We start from the raw sequence: 17873 nt of genomic DNA, 5'->3' as shown, positions 1-17873 counted from the left end.
TTGCTCAGAGCTGTTCAACGAGGCATGAAAGCAAGGCAGGCTTAAATCTCCATGGTCAAAGTCACGTGATGCGGAGATACTGAGAGGACGGCACGCACCCGGCTCCTCCGCTCCCGTAAAACAAATTGTGTTTTTTAATCTGTTTTTCGTCATCTGAGACATACTGGCTTAATCTGACATATTACCCATTAAGTCAACTTATGTCTAGAGGAAAACCAAGCCACTACATCCCCAGAGATCCGAGAATAACGCGGGGTGAGGCTCGACGGCAGGTACAGAGAACAAACAATTCTCAGACAATGGAATCAACTCCAAGCCTAGCCCCGGCTGTTACTAAACCCACGGCCGCACCGAGGCCGAAAGTTATCGCCGAGGTGGATCGCCGACAAGAAGGCAGAATAAATAACTCTCAGACAATGAGTTCAAGTTCAACTTCAAGCTCACCCACTGCCGCGGGACCACCCTCGGCGGCGGCGACGGCGGCGGCCGCGGCTCCGACCCTGCAAGGCAATACGGATCGCCGACGAGACGAGACAATGAGTTCAAGTTCAACTTCAAGTTCACCCACTACCACGGGACCACCACCGGTGACGGCGATGGCGACCCCGCATGACAATGCTGAGCTCATCCAAGGTATCTCTACACAAGTGGCTGCTGCATTAGAGGTGAAACTGTCTAAGTTCACAGAAGCATTGGACATCATTACCACACGATTGGAGAAGAATGACAAGCGCATGGATGAAGCAGAGGCACGCATGGAGGGGGCTGAGTCACGCATATCCGACGCTGAGGACAACTTGATTGTGATGAAGCTAGCCTTAACCCAGGCCGAGAAGACCATTATCATGCTGGTCCAAAAGGCTGAAGAACAAGAGAGCCGCAGCCGTCGTGAAAACATAAAGGTGACAGGGCTCCGGGAGGGCTTGGAAGGGCCCCAGCCCACTGCCTTCTTTGAGTCTTGGCTGCCAACGGTTCTGAACTTGCAAACAAAAAATGGGATAATAAAATTGGATCGTGCACATCGCACAGGTGGCCCAAGAGCTGACAACAAGCCACGTACGGTCATGATCAAGCTGCACAACTTTACTGATAAGGTGAAGATTATGTCCGCCTTCAAATCACAACAGCCCATGAAGCAAGATGGAGTAGACTTTGTCATCCGAGCCGATATCCCTGCAAGTGTCATCAAACAAAGAAGATGCTTCAACGACGTCTGCAGCCGACTGATCCTGAAGAACATCGAATTCCGTATGATTTTCCCTGCCACTCTTTCCTTCAAACACGAAGGCATCAACCATGCATTCATAAAGGCAGAAGAAGCACAAGCTTTTATAGATAGCTGGGAAGAAGTTGAAGAACCATCAACCTAACATACAGGTCTGTGATCTCATGATAAAAACGTAATCATTGAAATGATCTGTAGGCTAAGGATGAAAATCTGTCTGCTAAGGAATAATGTCATAATTGCAACTGATGATGGACTGCTGCCTTGGGGTGGGAGGGAGGGAGGGAGGGAGGGGGGGGGGGGGGGAGCTGAGGGACTTAAAAAAAAAAAAAAAAAAAAAATTAGGGCTGGCAACAAAAAAAAAAAAAAAAAATTATATTAAAAAAGGGCTGCCCCCCCCTAATTATGTTCACTATCAGACTAGGGTTACCTATCTCTCTCCTTTTCTTTCTCTCTCTTCCTTTTTTTCCTCTCTCTCCTCCTCTTTTCTTTTCTGTTTTTTTTTCTCTTTCGCCTTCTCTCCTCCTACTTTTTTCCCTTTTATCTATTCATTTATTATTTCTTTTTAAAATAACCAATTATAAAGTTCAGTTATATTATCATTATTATTATTACCTTAATTTTACTTTACTTCTTATTTTTCTGTTAATTTCTTTTATTTTTTATTGTTTACTCTCTCATTGAGAGGCTGTTAAAGAGTTATATGAAGTAACATATTATTATTTGGCGGGAGGGCATAGGGGGGAGGGGAAAGAAAAAGGAAAAGGGGAAACTATATACTTTTCTTTTTTTTTCTTTAGACGGTTTTAGAGTAAAAAAAAAAAAAACGGATTGATACAGTGCTGCTGGTTAGAAGAATGCCCACAATATGCTCATCAACAGTCATAGATAATATTTTGCTGTTCAAGTTGGTAAATGTGATGAAGCAAACACAGATTGCATTAACACACATTTTATCGTGTGTGTGTCTTTTGTTGTTGTTCTATATTAAGTTAAATTTGAAGTGGCATGAAACCAACAGATTATTATTATTATTATTATTTGGGGGTGGGGAAAGGGACTGATGAGAGTTGCTGTTACCCACTAGGATGGAGAACACAAGTGTTCTTAGAATGTGGGTAGGAGCGTTTTATCTCTTGCTTGCTAGGTCAGGACCTCTCAGCAACACGTGCCTATGTAGTTTTCAGGAATATGTGTTCTTGTTGTTTTTCTTTTTGTGTATGTTTGAGGTTTTCTTTTTATGTTTTTTAAGGTCATTTTTGCTTATATACGTTGAAAGTGGGTCACATCAGCTCAACATGTCTTTATGTCAATATCCCAGGATAACAACAGTATTAATAGGTAAACAAACTAAGGGTCATCATGAGTACAACTAAAATAATCTCAAATAATGTAAAGGGGCTTAATCATGTGATCAAGCGAAAGAAAATTCTAACATGGCTCAAGAAAGAGAGAGTACATATAGCACTACTACAGGAGACCCACCTGATAGACATTGAGCATGAGAAACTTAAAAGAGAGTGGGTAGGTCAAGTCTTTTTTTCTTCTTTCAGCTCAAGTAAAAGAGGGGTAGCAATACTTATAAACAAAAACACTCCATTTATTCTAGAAACATGTATTAAGGATATAGAAGGGCGCTATGTCTTAATCACTGGTACGTTATATGGTGAGAAAATTACAATTGGCTGTGTATATGCTCCAAATGTGTACCATAGCGAATTTTACTCTAAACTGCTAGCTGATATCTCTCCGATGCTGGTTCCACTTACTATTTTATCTGGTGACTTTAACTGTGTTTTGTCTCCTGAGGCCGACCACAGTCCATCGTCACTAGAACCCCCCTCCAAGAAAGCTTTGACAACTCTAGAAATATGTACAGATCTCAACCTGTACGATGCTTGGAGAGTACTAAATCCACAAAAGAGAGATTTCACCTTCTTTTCCAATCCGCATCAGAGTCTTTCTCGTATCGATTACTTTTTCACCTCTAGACAGGTATTAGATAGAATAAAGGATAGTGGCATTGGGATTCGTACACTCTCTGATCATTCCCCCATACATATTTGTCTCACCTCACCTCGCCGTGATTCAAGTTCGTTCCAGTGGAGCCTTAATCCTACTCTTCTTAGCAGCCCTGATTTTATAACATTTTTAAAGGAGCAGTTTGCTACGTATATGTCTATAAATGACACTGAAGATGTAAATGCTTCAACTCTATGGGAGGCCGCTAAGGCTGTCCTTAGAGGGTCAATTATCTCTTTCAGTGCTGCTAAGAAAAAAGACTCGCTTAAAAAACAACTAAAATTGGAGAAGGAGCTGGGCGAACTTGAGGAAGATTTTAAGACTCACCCCTCTAAAAACCTCTCTAGAAAAATAGCGATCACTAAATCAGCTTTAGATGAGTTATTAACACAAAAGGCAGAATCCTCTTTGCTCTATGCTAGACACAGGCTCTATGAGATGGGGAATAAACCAGGCAGACTTTTGGCACGCTTAGCTGCTGGGAGGCGTGAAAGTAATACCATCACCTCCTTGATTGACAGCTCTGGAAACAAACAATATGAAACAAAAAAACTAACTAAAATCATGCAGGAATTCTATACAAAATTATATAGTTCAGAACTCAATAATATAGAGGGAGCGCCTAACTTTCTTGAACAAGTCAATCTTCCATCCTTAACAGAGGAAGATAAAGATCTGCTATGTAGACCTATTACCAAAGACGAGATACTTGAAACAATTAGGTCCCTTCAGAGTGGTAAAGCATCAGGACCAGATGGCTTTGGCCCTGACTTCTATAAAACATTTGCAGAGATGGTAGCGGAACCACTTCTACGTATGTATAATGAGTCATTTGTAAAGGGATTCCTCCCCCCAACTCTCTATGCAGCAAACATATCCCTAATTTTGAAAAAAAATAAATCACCTGAGCTATGTGAATCATATAGACCAATTAGTCTAATTAATGTGGACTGTAAGTTGCTCTCTAAGCTGCTAGCGAGAAGGCTAGAAGGACTGCTGCCTAAAATAATTAATACAGACCAATGTGGATTTATAAAAAATAGGCAGGGGCAGACTAATATGCGTAAACTATTAAACGTTATTCAACATGCAGAGGAGACGCAAAATAAAGGTTTAGTCATCTCACTCGATGCCGAAAAGGCATTTGATAGGATAGAGTGGCCTTACTTATTCGGGACTCTTGATAAATTTGGATTAGGTGACACCTTTATAAAATGGGTAAGACTTCTTTACCACTCCCCAAGTGCTAGTGTGGTGGTTAATGGGACACGTTCACCAGCTTTTAAACTGGCCAGATCAACCAGGCAGGGAGATCCGCTTTCATCGCTCTTGTTTGCGATCGCCATCGAACCCTTAGCAGAGGCGATAAGAAGCAATATAGACATATCCGGTATTCAAGTGGGAAAACATAAGCTTAAAATCGTTTTATTTGCAGATGACATTTTATTATTTATTTCCAACCCAGAGACCTCTATCCCGGCCATTCTGTCAGTAATCGACTCTTTTGGTCCTGAATCAGGATACAAGGTTAACCTGAGTAAGTCTGTAGCAATGCCAGTAGGTGGCACCACTGATCCACCCAATATTACAAACTTTCCTTTTAAGTGGTCGACAGCAGGTTTTTCTTATCTAGGGATAGTGGTCTCCCCAAATGTACAGGATCTGTTTAGATTGAATTTTATCACAGTGTTGCGAAAAGTGAAAACTGACTTGGATAGATGGCTACATCTTCCTATATCATGGCTAGGTAGAGTTAATCTTATAAAAATGAACATCCTACCACGTTTATTATACCCTATACAAATGCTTCCACTGTGGATAACTAGAAAGGTAGCTAAGAGCCTAGAAAGAGATCTTTCCAAATTCATTTGGCATGGTAAAAAACCCAGACTTAAGTTTAAGACACTACAGCTTCCTGAAGAGAGAGGTGGATTAGCACTCCCTAACATTCTAAATTTTAATCTGGCCTGCCACGCACAGATCATTCATGAATGGGTAAAGGATTACATCAGTGGAACATGTAACCATATAGATGCGTGGTGCTGTTCACCTGCTACACTGTTGAGTCTACTGACTGACCGTACGAAGTCGTTACCATCAAGCATTAAAAAATCTTTTATCTTTAATACAGTGAGGGCCTGGAGGGAAATCACCATCTCCATGGGGAGAAAGGAATTCTCCTCCTCCTTGACCCCTATAACTGGTAACAACAACTTCCCACCAGGTATCAACAACAGTACTTTTAATTTCTGGTTTAGAAAGGGAATCAGGGTTATAGGTGACCTCTTTACTGAAGAAGGGCTCATGTCATTCACACAGGTCAAATCTCATTTTGGAATACCCAACAACCATTTATTTGCCTTTTTTCAAATACGTCACTTCATACAAACTGAAATGGTGTTCCCCCCTGGTGGGTTGGTTAGAAGTCTACTAGATGAATGTCTCATTCAGTTTTCGCAGCCTAAAGGCTTTATCTCATATTTCTATCAGTTCATGGATATCTGGAATAAGCATAACATAGATAATGTAATATCAAACTGGGAGAAGGATCTGAAAACTAAATATGAAATAGCTGACTGGAAGGCGAGCATTCTTTCCTGTAGTAAAACATTTTGCTGTAACAGACTCAAGGAAACTCAATACAAAATTCTACATAGACAACACAGGACACCATACATCTTAAACAAGTTTGACCCCACAAGATCTCCATTATGCTCTAAATGCAAAGATAAAACTGGTACATATATGCACTGCTTTTGGGACTGTCCCGCAATCTCCAAATTCTGGTCCTCAATTTCTAAAGAGATAAACAATATTTTTAAATGTAATATCAAGATGAAACCAGGATTATTTCTTCTTAGCCTTCCAGATCGGCCCTTATCGCTGAACCTGAACTCATCCAATGTTATACTTCTCCAAAAATTGTTAGTTCTGGCCAGGAAATGTATCCTGTTTAATTGGATTATGGATAAACCACCAACAGTGGCACAGTGGTACCGAGATATATATAATATCCTACCCATGGAAAGAATGAGTGCTAGATCTAAAGGCAATGAGAACATCTTTACCAAAATATGGAAACCTCTACTTGATCACTTACCATCTGATACGGTTGCCCCTCTCCCGACAGATAGTGACTGAAGTGACATGTCTGACAACCTATGTTGGTTGGGGCAGTGGTTCACTGCCACACCAATAGAGGGAAAACTAGACATGTCTGTGGACTGTTGTAGCTGATGTGACCCCTTCCTTTCTTTCTGTGACCTCTTTTTGTTTTGTTTTGCTTCATTTATTTTAGTATTTGTTTATTTCATGTATATTTTGTTGCATTTGTTTTATGTTGTGTCCGGTTCTGTCTTATGTGTAGATGGTGTTTGTTGAAAAAAAGAGGAAAAAATTGGGGACACAGGGACTAAACCATATCGAAACCCCAAACCAATGTATGTACATATAACCTGCTGTACCCAAATAAACAAATATATAAAAAAAAAAAAAATCTCCATGGTCTTACTATGGTCTGGCACAGTGAGTCCTGCTCTGTCATTGCTGACCAACCTAATGCACCTTACAGGAAAGGCTATTACTGCAATCATAATCTGGGCTAACGATAAATCACTAACCACAGCAGGATTATACCATTGTTTGAAGCCATTTCCAGTAAATGACAAAGACATTTTTGTGTATCTCTCTCTCTCTCTCTCTCTATCTCTCTCTCTCTCTCTCTCTCTCTCTCTGGAGTTTTAGCTGAATGTCCTTAGCTGAAAAGGGCTTCGCACACAGGCAAGATCAACATTAAAAACATGCAGCAGCATTTTATTTGCTGTCAAATTAATTAAGGACCATGTTGGGTTACACTAAAACATACCCTATGTCAATATTTTAAGTATATCAATTATTGGGACTTAAAATTCAGTTCAATACCAAATTTGTCTCTTCATACAGACATTTAGTTGCTTAACAGAATCTTTTACTCTGCTTTCATACCATAGCATGCATGATTTATTTTCATCTTTATTGCAGTGTTAAAACCAATGCAGTATTACATAATTACTGTGGTCTTCATCAAAGACAAAACTACAAAAGCATAGTATTGACTACACAATGTAAATTCACTAATGCTCTCAGACACTGATCCCCTATCTACCTGCTAAGGTTAACCTTGATCCCCTTATCTACCTGCTCAGGTTAACCTACTTGTGTGTCGGTAGTACTCTCCACGTCAAAGCCTTAGATTACTGGTGGTTGCCTTGTCAGTGAATGAGCATGCAGAACAGGAGGGTTAAAGGTACTTAACCTCACGCAGACAGTAGATTCCCTTTCAGTAATCAGTCTGTTAACCAAGAGAGTTTATTTTTGTCTCTTCTGTCATCATTCCTCCACTCATTGTCTCACACATCTTGTCCGTACGTATCTTCGTAACGACTCAATATCTATAGCTGTTGTCCTGTTTGTTGACATTGTGACATCATATTGTTGAGACATCACCTCATCAAAGATCACACCCTGTATATCCATACTCCTAGATCTCCATATATGGAGCTGACCTCTAGTGTGGATGCCCTGTTATGGAAACTAATAGAATCCCTTTTACGCTCATCAATATTAAGCCCATATCTGGGAATGCCCATACAATAGAATCCCTTTTATGCCATCAATATTAAGCCCATATCTATCTGGGAATGCCCATATATGGACATATTGTGTCAGTTTAACCAGTGTGGTTGCCGGCTGCCGCGACACGAGTCACACTTGCAAATTAATTACATCCTTGTCCCGTTTATGCCCATATATGGAGATCCCTGCCTTCTACATCTGATTCCCAGTTGATGCCCTGTTAGGGCAACCACACTAATAGAATTCATTTTATGCCCATCAATATTAACTCATTCTGTGCCAATGACTGCTTATGACGGTTTTTTCCAATAGCCCTGTGTGCCAATGACGGCTTATGACGGTTTTTGTGTTTTTTACATAGAAAAAAAAAAAAAAGTTTTTTTCATTTTTTTTTTTCTTTTTTTTTAAGATGTCAAAATGACCTGAGATCAGAGAGATGCTTTTCTCTGTTTGTGTGTTCGCTCCCTCGTTTAGCTGATTGAGAAAATGTGTGTTCATGTGTGTCCATTCTAGTGGATGGACACTTTTTTTCATTCAAACAGCTCTATCTCTGGAACCATTTGTCCGATTGACAACATTATTTTTGCCACTGAATCACAACAACTGTGTCTGTTTCTGTGGGGAAAAAAATCATAAAAAAAAAATCATTTTTTTTCATTGCATAGTAAAGAAAAACATACAAAATCTCGGCACAGCTACCTTGGAGCCATTTTGGCATCTGGCACAGAATGAGTTAAGCCCATATCTGGGAATGCCCATATATGGACATATTAAGCCCATATCTGGGAATGCCCATATATGGACATATTGTGTCAGTTTAACCAGTCCAACATAAACAATCAACGGCAACTCGAATCACACTTGCAAATGAATTCCGTCCTGTGCGAATTCCATCCTGCGCTTAGGCGTCTTACTGGTTGTGTTCACTATTATGGTGGTGTGTGTTACCATGCGCCCACTTAGTCCCAGCGCTCCACATTGGAGAAGCAGGCTTCTCGCGGTGCTAATGGAGACTAATTTCTCCACTGGCTACTGCTGTACGTGGGAGACAGGAAGCAGGATTAGTCTGAGCTGTAATTGTCTCCAGTGGAGGTTCCCCTCGTCCATCCCTCTACTCCAGATCCTGGCCAGGCAGACAACAGATGTTGAACTGGTGGGCTACAGAGGCATTTGCCAGACAAAGACTGTGTAATCCGCTCCGATGGTGTCTAGGATTGGCGTTTGCGTGCACATGTGTGGCGTTGGGTGTGTGTGTGTGGGGGGGGTGATTTACTGTACATGTACATAAATAGGCAAGCCAACATGTGCAGTCACTTAGAACTGACAAAGCTTTCATTTTGGACACTGTGTAAACTGCTAGTAGGGCCCATTTTCTTTAACTGTCATTTTCATTCAGCTAATTTTAGTTTAAGATCCATCTCATTGCAGGGCTAACATTTAATTGTTTGTAAATAACAAAAGATTGTGGTACATTTACAGATCTAAAGATGTGACACATTTAATTTAATTGTCATACAAGTCAAGTCAGCAATTCTCCAGCTTCTCTATACATACCTCTGGAAGCTTTAGCCTTGCCTTTATCAAAAGGCTAAACCTTGGTCCTTATCAGGCTAATCTCATTAGGATTCTTAACGTGGAACACTGGAGAGATTTTGTGACCAGATCCCTGAAACCTCACAAATCCCTTCTGGTCAACTGCTAAAGTTATACATCAAAAACCACAAGGTGGGGAAATAATGAATACAAAAACTGTCTGACAGTGTCTATAGAATATGGCTTAGATCATCACTCACAATTCCTTCAACCGCAATTTACAATCCTGTATGGTAAACCCCTACACAGGTTACAATGAAGTGCCCATTTGTATGAATTGCACACCCAGCATAAGTGTGTACATGTGTGGAGTCTGTGAATGGGGTCAGTAAGGATCCCCATCCCTCGTCTGTCAGACCACCATGTCCTAATTCAGTGCCTGGCACTCTTCAATCATCTCATCTTGGCTCACTCCAGTTAGCCACTGCTCTGTTGTTTACACTGTACTGTATGTCATGGGTTCCCAAACCTTTCAGGCCGCGATCCCCCCCAAATAATAATATTTGAATTAGGGACCCCCACCTTGTTGGAGTTGAGGTATAACATTTAGTTTGTCTCGGTTCCACGGATAATTGTGAAAATATATCTTTCTTATATAATATTTGGCCAATTTGGTATTAAAACGTTCTTAAAAGTAATTAAATTGTAACTTTAGAAATGTGCAGATACCCTATAGTATACACTTATATTGTATGTTGGTTTGTTTACTGTTGAGTGAGAAAACATTGTTGCACGTTCAGCATCTGGGGTCCCCCCAAAATCATGCTTTATGTAACATGGAATTACTGTGGTGTTTTTGTGATTGTGAATCCAGACAAGGTTTTGCAGACCAAAACTGACATCCAGAGGGAACGGGAAGGAGAACAGCCTTTAATCCTGATTTCTTTCTGAACGATGACATTGTTTGTTTGTTATTCATTGTTTGTGTCTCTACAGTACATCAATGGCGGTAACTTGGAGCAGCTTCTGGACAGCAACAAACACCTGAGCTGGCCCACCAGAGTTAAACTGGCCTGTGACATTGCCAGTGGTCTGGCGTACCTGCACTCCAAAGGCATCTTCCACCGAGACCTCACCTCCAAGGTAAGCTAGTAGCCACTGTAGTTGACGGATATAGACTAAGCTAGCTATATGTTTTCTCAAACCTGGGAGTCATTTAAGATTAGCTCAGAAATGTTTGCAGGGGGGGAAAAAAACTAAAAAGGAAAATGTTTTGCAGAGACAATTTTGGATAGAAATTATGTTACAGGAATTCTGTTTCTTTCCTTACTAGCCATTCCAGTGATCTGTACTCTGTTGTCAGCCCCCAAACCTTTAGCCTCTCTGTAGAGAACACGGTGTGATTGTAAGATAGGATTATCTGTGCCAAACATCTTCCCATGTTACAGGTTGACCCAGATCAATGGAGGCCTGGCACTCACTATCAGCCTGGGGATCACATAGCAATGTTGTTGATTCATTATTTTTTTCATTCCATAAGTTCAAACCATCTATATGAAAACAGTCAAAATAGCCTAGAATAGTGTCTGAATCTTTACCAGCTTGATTACCAGGGATTTGCAGAACTCAAATCACTTTATTGCCTGCATGTAGGACATAGCCTGCATCTTGGCTTATAAGGACTTAGTGTACTGTAGTGCCGATAACAACAAAAACAGAAGGGAAATATGAAAAAAAGACAAGCTGTGCAGACAACATCATACATGTGAAGTACACTGACTTAATGTACAGACATGAACATCAGATAAGCTGAAAATGAAATTAAAAAAGAAAGATAAAACCATTAGAGATGCTTGACAGTGTGTTTTATGGTCATATAATCTGACCTGGTTATCTAAAAGTGCACAGCACACCGGCACCTGTGAGGTGCCAGCCAACACAATAAACACTAAACAATAAAAGAGTATAGCCGCACACTCGTAGCTGCCGATGCAAATTTTATTGGAACACGTAGACAAAGAAAGATAATCATAACCTGACCCGCCATGCAATTTGACCATGAAAATGAATACTGTTGTGTGTGGGTTACAATGAAGTGTTGTAACCTAAAGCACCTTTAAGATTACTGCCAAATCCATGTATTGATTACTCATGCTTCGGTATTGAAGGATCATTCAGGTATCTTCCGACTTTGTTTTCACATTGTATGTTGTATTGCACTAATCTCTGCTGACATTTCTCTTAGTGTAAGTGCACGATTCATTGATTGGCACCATTTAGTTTACAGAATTATCCATAATATGTGCACAGGAATTTGTGCCACTGCCAGACAGAGGCATATTGATAACTCACAGATTCATATTCAGTAGTCCACACAGTGATCATTCTACGTACAGTATGTAACTGGAAAGGGGTTCTCCATGGAGCGCATAACTCTGTCAGGCTGGGTTGCCTAGCCAGGGCTTTTTAAGTATTTATTACAGCCATCACAGCCCTAGGTAGCTGCAGGGGTAATAGCATTTATATGACATAGGTTGCAACTTTTCACATTTATGGTGCTCCTAATTGGCAGAGGTGAACTTAACACCTGGAGTGCCTAACATGTTCCCTGACGTTTTAACGATTCCCCTGTGAAGTGCCGCAGCCCCATTAACACGTCCAGGGACGTGTTAACTGGTTACCATGGTAGCCAAATGTAGTCCCCGCGCTACCGTGGGCAGGAGTGAGGGAAAAGACTCCCATGTTGCCTCGCGAAATAAACTTCCGGCGACATCCGGCCGGCGGCCGTCCATTGAATTATTGCGACCATAAGGTCGCAGTTTAGTATCAAAACCTCCACCGGCCGTCCGTCCCTGAGTCACACGTCACACGTCACACCTTTGCCCTGCTCATATCTCCGCATCAGTATGACATCACACTGCTGACATCAGTATGACATCACACCGTACACAAATGACCCCTATATAAGACCGGCATTGTCTGTCGTACATTTCGGTCAATTCCAGTGGGGATGCCATTGAAAAGTTAATCTAGTTGTACAAAGTAATCAAAGAATGGGTTGACTGGTAGGCTGGTTGACTGCTTTATCTGTGGAGAGTGTATGTCACTGAGAGTCCTTTTATAGCGATTGAAATCATGATGAGGTCACGATGAGTCATCTATGCCCAAATATAGATTTCTAGGTCAGATGGCCCATGGAGTTTGTGATGTCAAACCTAGCAACCCAATATAAACAAACCTGATGTCAGACCTGAAGTATCCTTTTATACCCATATATGGAGATACAGAGATCTCCATATATGGGCATATTAGAAAGCCCATATATGGGCATATACGGATGACATCAGGGATATCCATATATGGGCATAAAAGGGACAAGGGCTTACAGTTAAGAGATCTCCATATATGGGCATATCAGAAAGCCCATATATGTTCATATACTGATGACATCAGGAATATCCATATATGGGCATAAAAGGGACAAGGACTTACAGTTAAGAGATCTCCATCTATGGGCATAAAGGGACAAGGACTGTTACAGTAGATATAGAGATGTCCATATATGGGCATACATGAACAAGGACTGACAAACACTGAGATCTCTATATAACCTATGGGAATATAAGGGACGAGGACAATGCGTAGCATTGTGAGCTTGTAGATCTATTTTCTAAATATTGTTGTACATTAAAAACTTGAAATGGGTCGTTCTGCATAGTACTTGGGATTTGTTGATGTAAATGTTCACATAGAGTGTAATAATTGGTAAAACAAACTTTTGGCCTATTTGTGGAGATAAGCGACCAACGGTCGCTTATCTCCCGATTAGGGAGTCTTACTGGTATTCATCCTGGCTGCAGAAAAAGGCATATATATCTGCTTATTTTCCCATATCGCGCGTTTGGTCAAAACGTTCTGTTTTCTATGGACCATAACTTACACACAGATCTTCTCCGTGTCAAAGAAAAGACGTTGGTCGGGCTGTGAACGGGAACCGTGTTAATAATTTAGGTGAAATTGGGGAGTTGCATCATGATAATAGTCTTTATTGTCCCCTCAGGAATATTCATCTTCACGCTCTGTTCCAACAGAAAAACATATTACCATATAGCACAAAACAACATGGCACACAACAACATACCGGTAACACCAAGACAATGAATGAAGTTCCCAGTATACACAGAACTTTCATATCAGCGACACAATTTGTTTAGTACAGCAATGGTCAAAGGGAAAAAAGTCCTATTAAAACTAACTGTTTACCGTATCAAAGTTCTGTATCTTCGTCCAGATGGCGTGAGTCTGAAGTGATGATGTAGGGCCTACGGTTCAAGAGTTATAGGCGAAGTGATCAGATTCAAAAACGGAGCGCTGAATCTGTCTTGAGAGATTGTAGTACGAATATATTGCTAAGGACTAAGGAATGCTTCCTTAGTTCTGTAGCAGAACTAAGGAAGGAAGTCAGATTTACAGAAGGTTTTCTAACATAGAGATATGTGTGTGGGAGGTGATTCTCAGGGTTATGTCATTCAACAGGACGTAAAAATGCTATGCCTCTCAGCTTCACAACTCACCTACGTAAGATTTTGTTTGTGTGACTGTTGATAACGATATGTCTTTCTGTGTTCCTAGAACTGCCTGATCAAGTGCGACGAGAACGGTTATGCAGCAGTGGTGGGAGACTTTGGCCTGGCAGAGAAAATTCCCACCAATGAGTAAGCAGCACTCCTCTCTGATAACCTCTGGCATTAAATCATGCCTCTAGTTCAGGGCTACTCAACTTAGGAAGGCTCAGGGGCCACTCAGCAAAATACCAATAGTCCAAAGGGCCGCAACCTAAAAATGACGGTCCAATTTTGGACGTTTACAATGATGTTGTAACAGGCTTCATGATAAGCTTAATAATTAAGGAAACACACAGAAAACAGCCACATTTCCATCTATATAAGCCAGGCCAAACCTCATTGAACCAAAAGATTATGGATGAAATGAAGAAATTATCGAATTTGATCAAATTAGGCTTTATTCACAAAATGTGAAGTGAAAATTAACAGAACTGGTTCAATCGTTTTGTAACCTCCCCGGGTATGCAAGTCTTGTGAACTTTGGCAATGTAAAGGTATGTTTTCTCAATAACGCTCCTTTTCATTAATAGGACGGATTTAAAATAAATAGACGTTTACTTATTATTCAATCACTCAAACCCCAGCATCCCTATTCTTGGGGGACATTCACCAAAAATAGCCGATCTACAAGCTCACCTCAAGATGCATTGGAGCTTGTAGATCGGCTATTTTTGGTCAATCTCCTTCAATGAGCAGTTAGTTGTGTTTTACAAAGCTCAAAGCATCAAACTGTTTTACAAGTACAGTACAACAGGCTGAGTTGATCTTTGCTTGAGTTATTTTTCCATAAAACAACAACTCTTAACCAAAAATAGCCGATCTACAAGCTCACAATGCATCTTGAGGTGAGCTTGTAGATCGGCTATTTTTGGTGAATGTCCCCCAAGAATAGGGATGCTGGGGTTTGAGTGATTGAATAATAAGTATAAACGTCTATTTATTTTAAATCCATCCTATTAATGAAAAGGAGTGTTATTGGCATGAGAAAACTTCCCCATTTGGTGTACTGTGCACTGTCTGTCGGTGCTGACTGGCGGAGCCGCGGAGGCAGAGATCACTAGCCTAAAACATGACGGTCGCGAGCGTTCATATCGCAAGACCGTCATGCGTCTCCACTCCAGTGAGCCCGACTGTGGTTGTCTGCTGCAAAATCTCCGCAGATTTGTCTGTCTGACCGTCTCGTTGTACAATAGATCTAGTGTAGCCGCCAGCATATCCGCACTGCTGTGTTCAGGCTGTGTTGTGTGCATTCATTGACGCGTCGCTTCCTGACTACGGAGTCCACCGAGGCTCAAACTTCACCGCATTTTGCGTTGCGCGTTAACTTTGACAGGCTTAGAAAAATCATATTTTTATTGGTATGGTACGGGCCGCACAGACAGGCGCTGCGGGCCGCATGCGGCCCGCGGGCCGCGGGTTGAGTAGCGCTGCTCTAGTTAATGAGATCCCAGTCGTCCCACGCTGTTGTAAGATATAGATCATGGCTATGAATACGCATGATTTCTATTCATATCTAATTCATACATTTCTGTATGGTTAATACAAATTGGATTGGACATGTTGTCCTCCTGTCTTAATTATTCCATGCTTAAAGAAGTTCACCAAACATATTTCATTGTGTACACACACACAACTATGGAACAATTCTTTATACAGTGACTGCATTTTGTACTCAAAGTAGTCTTGACCAGAAGCAGGACGTAAGGTACTGTAGTGTCCCAGTCCTAGGCCCTTTAAAGCGTTCCTTCCTCCTCCTTCCTCATACAAGGAAAAGGTTTATTTATTAACATAGAGGTCAGCCACTAACATTAACAACACACTGCATCGCTCACATTCTCTGCTTCAGTGCTTTGATAACAAGAGAAAGGATACTCTCAGGACAGGGCTGTCCACAGATACTGCCCTAACACAGCTAAGCAAGCATATGGCTTTTCTTTTTTACTCCCCCACTGAAAGACCTTAAAATAATCCATAGGCATGTGATGATGTATTGATGTTTGTATCTGTGTCATATTATTCACAAACAACACATAACATGTCAACGCTGCAATAGCATTGTTGCAATCAAAATCGAACAAATCTTTGGTTTACAGAATGATCTTTTCTGGAAAGCTAATATACTTGGAAGTGTTTGAACAGAGAAACGGATTGCATCCTCCTAATATGAATCTAAATGGATAAGAAAGCTGCTAGTGAAAGGACCAGGCAGATCTGGTCCTCTTTTTTAATTATCTTTTTATCTTTTTTCCAATTATTCTCCCAATTTGTTGTCCTTATGCGCAATTAAAAATTCCCCCATGTAGCCCCTGTGACTGCTGAGCCCTACTGGTTGGTTGTTGTCCGATACAACTTCACCACTTTTCACCTGACAGTGAGGAACACTGTATTCTTCCCAGTTCCGCACCCCACTGAACAGGTCCTCTTTAATGAAATCTAGTCTGGGCGAGCTTAGTTCAGCCTGACCCTGGGTGACGTCCACTGACTTCCCCCTCATATGTGATGTAATCTCTGTTCAGCTTGAGTCATTCTTTTGAAAAGGATTTAATATTATTTGATCTTGCCATTGCCAACCTTGAACTAATGAAGGGCTTTCTTCCTCCTCTTGGTTTCTCCATTGGTGCAAATACCAAGACTGAAACTCAGTGTGACAGAATGTATTTACAGTATTTATGGAGGCAACAGGATAGGAAAAGAGGCCTAATTAAACATTTTACTGATACGTTTTAGGAAAATAAATTGCAATTGAAGGCATTCCAGAGCCTTGTGTCTGTTTTGTCTGTAATAAAAGCTTAGCAACTTTCTGTACAGTTCATTCATTAAACATTACTTGAATGAACAGTTTTGATTATATTTTGACACCTGCTTTGGCAATGTAAACTTATGTTTTCTCATGCCAATGAAGCTCCTTTGAACTGAATTGAACTTGCCCAGTAAAACATGAAATACCAGTAGTATATGGCCGGCTCAAAGATAATGGCGATGCATACTCTTTGAGCCGGCCATACATACAAATTCAAAACATGCCTCTGGTGATAACCCCGCCCCATATTTGTTCACTTGGCCCCGATCGGTGCCCCACAACTCCAATCACGACCGAGCTGGGCCAGACCAAATCCAGTATATTTACGTTGCATTGTTATGTGATGTTGATTGATATGCAGGGTCCCGTTCAAATAAACAAAGAAAGAACCAGGGAGTTACTGGCGCATCCCTCACTGTTAGCAGCAAACTGTGGGAGTGATGGTCACGAATCATAAACTGATGGTCTGTGTCTTTTGTGTTGTGCGCTGTATGTGGGTTCACCTGTTCAGGGCTGAAAGAGAGAAGTTGTCAATAGTGGGTTCTCCATTCTGGATGGCTCCAGAGGTGCTGAGAGACGAACCCTACAACGAGAAGGTAAGGTCCCCAGCATGACACATGCTTTGGTTGTAGGCATCGATGTGGGGCATGTACTAAAAAGGGGATGTGTGTGTATTCTGTCTCTACATCTTCAGGCTGATGTGTTCTCCTATGGTATAATTCTGTGTGAGGTCATTGCCAGGATCCAGGCTGACCCTGACTTCCTTCCCCGCACAGAGGTGAGTCTTGGGCTCCTCTTTAACCACATGAACTGTAGTGTCCCTATTCTGGACATGTCATAATAGGCGAACATTTGGCAAAAAAACCTTGTAAACCACCACCTTCTGTGAGAACAAATGACAATGTGTTTTCCGGAAGTTGGTGGTTTACGAGGCTAGGAGCATTCAGCAACAATAGGCGAACATTCTGTGAAAATAGCTAATCTACAAGCTCACAATGTGTTGCAAGCTTGTAGTTTCGCTATGTGTCATACAATGAATATATGCTTTAAGGGG

The 17873-nt window shown here is 41.1% G+C and overlaps 1 protein-coding gene across 3 annotated transcripts in view; it reads left to right on the top strand.

The window, feature by feature from the left end:
* The window catches only part of LOC308285761 (dual specificity testis-specific protein kinase 2-like), a 51623-nt gene that overhangs the window by 24714 nt on the left and 9036 nt on the right, over positions 1-17873 (top strand). For all 3 annotated transcript variants that reach the window (XM_080726624.1, XM_080726622.1, XM_080726623.1), the window contains 4 exons: positions 10391-10537; positions 14027-14109; positions 17331-17415; positions 17514-17597. In XM_080726624.1, coding sequence (XP_080582750.1) covers positions 10391-10537; positions 14027-14109; positions 17331-17415; positions 17514-17597 — 399 coding nt within the window. The remainder of the gene's footprint in view (positions 1-10390; positions 10538-14026; positions 14110-17330; positions 17416-17513; positions 17598-17873) is intronic.

Source organism: Nannobrachium achirus (genome assembly GCF_963921795.1).
Source record: "Nannobrachium achirus genome assembly, chromosome: 5".
Lineage (NCBI taxonomy): Eukaryota > Metazoa > Chordata > Actinopteri > Myctophiformes > Myctophidae > Nannobrachium > Nannobrachium achirus.
Note: the sequence above shows the minus strand (reverse complement) of the source record. Positions and strands in the feature narration are given on the sequence as shown.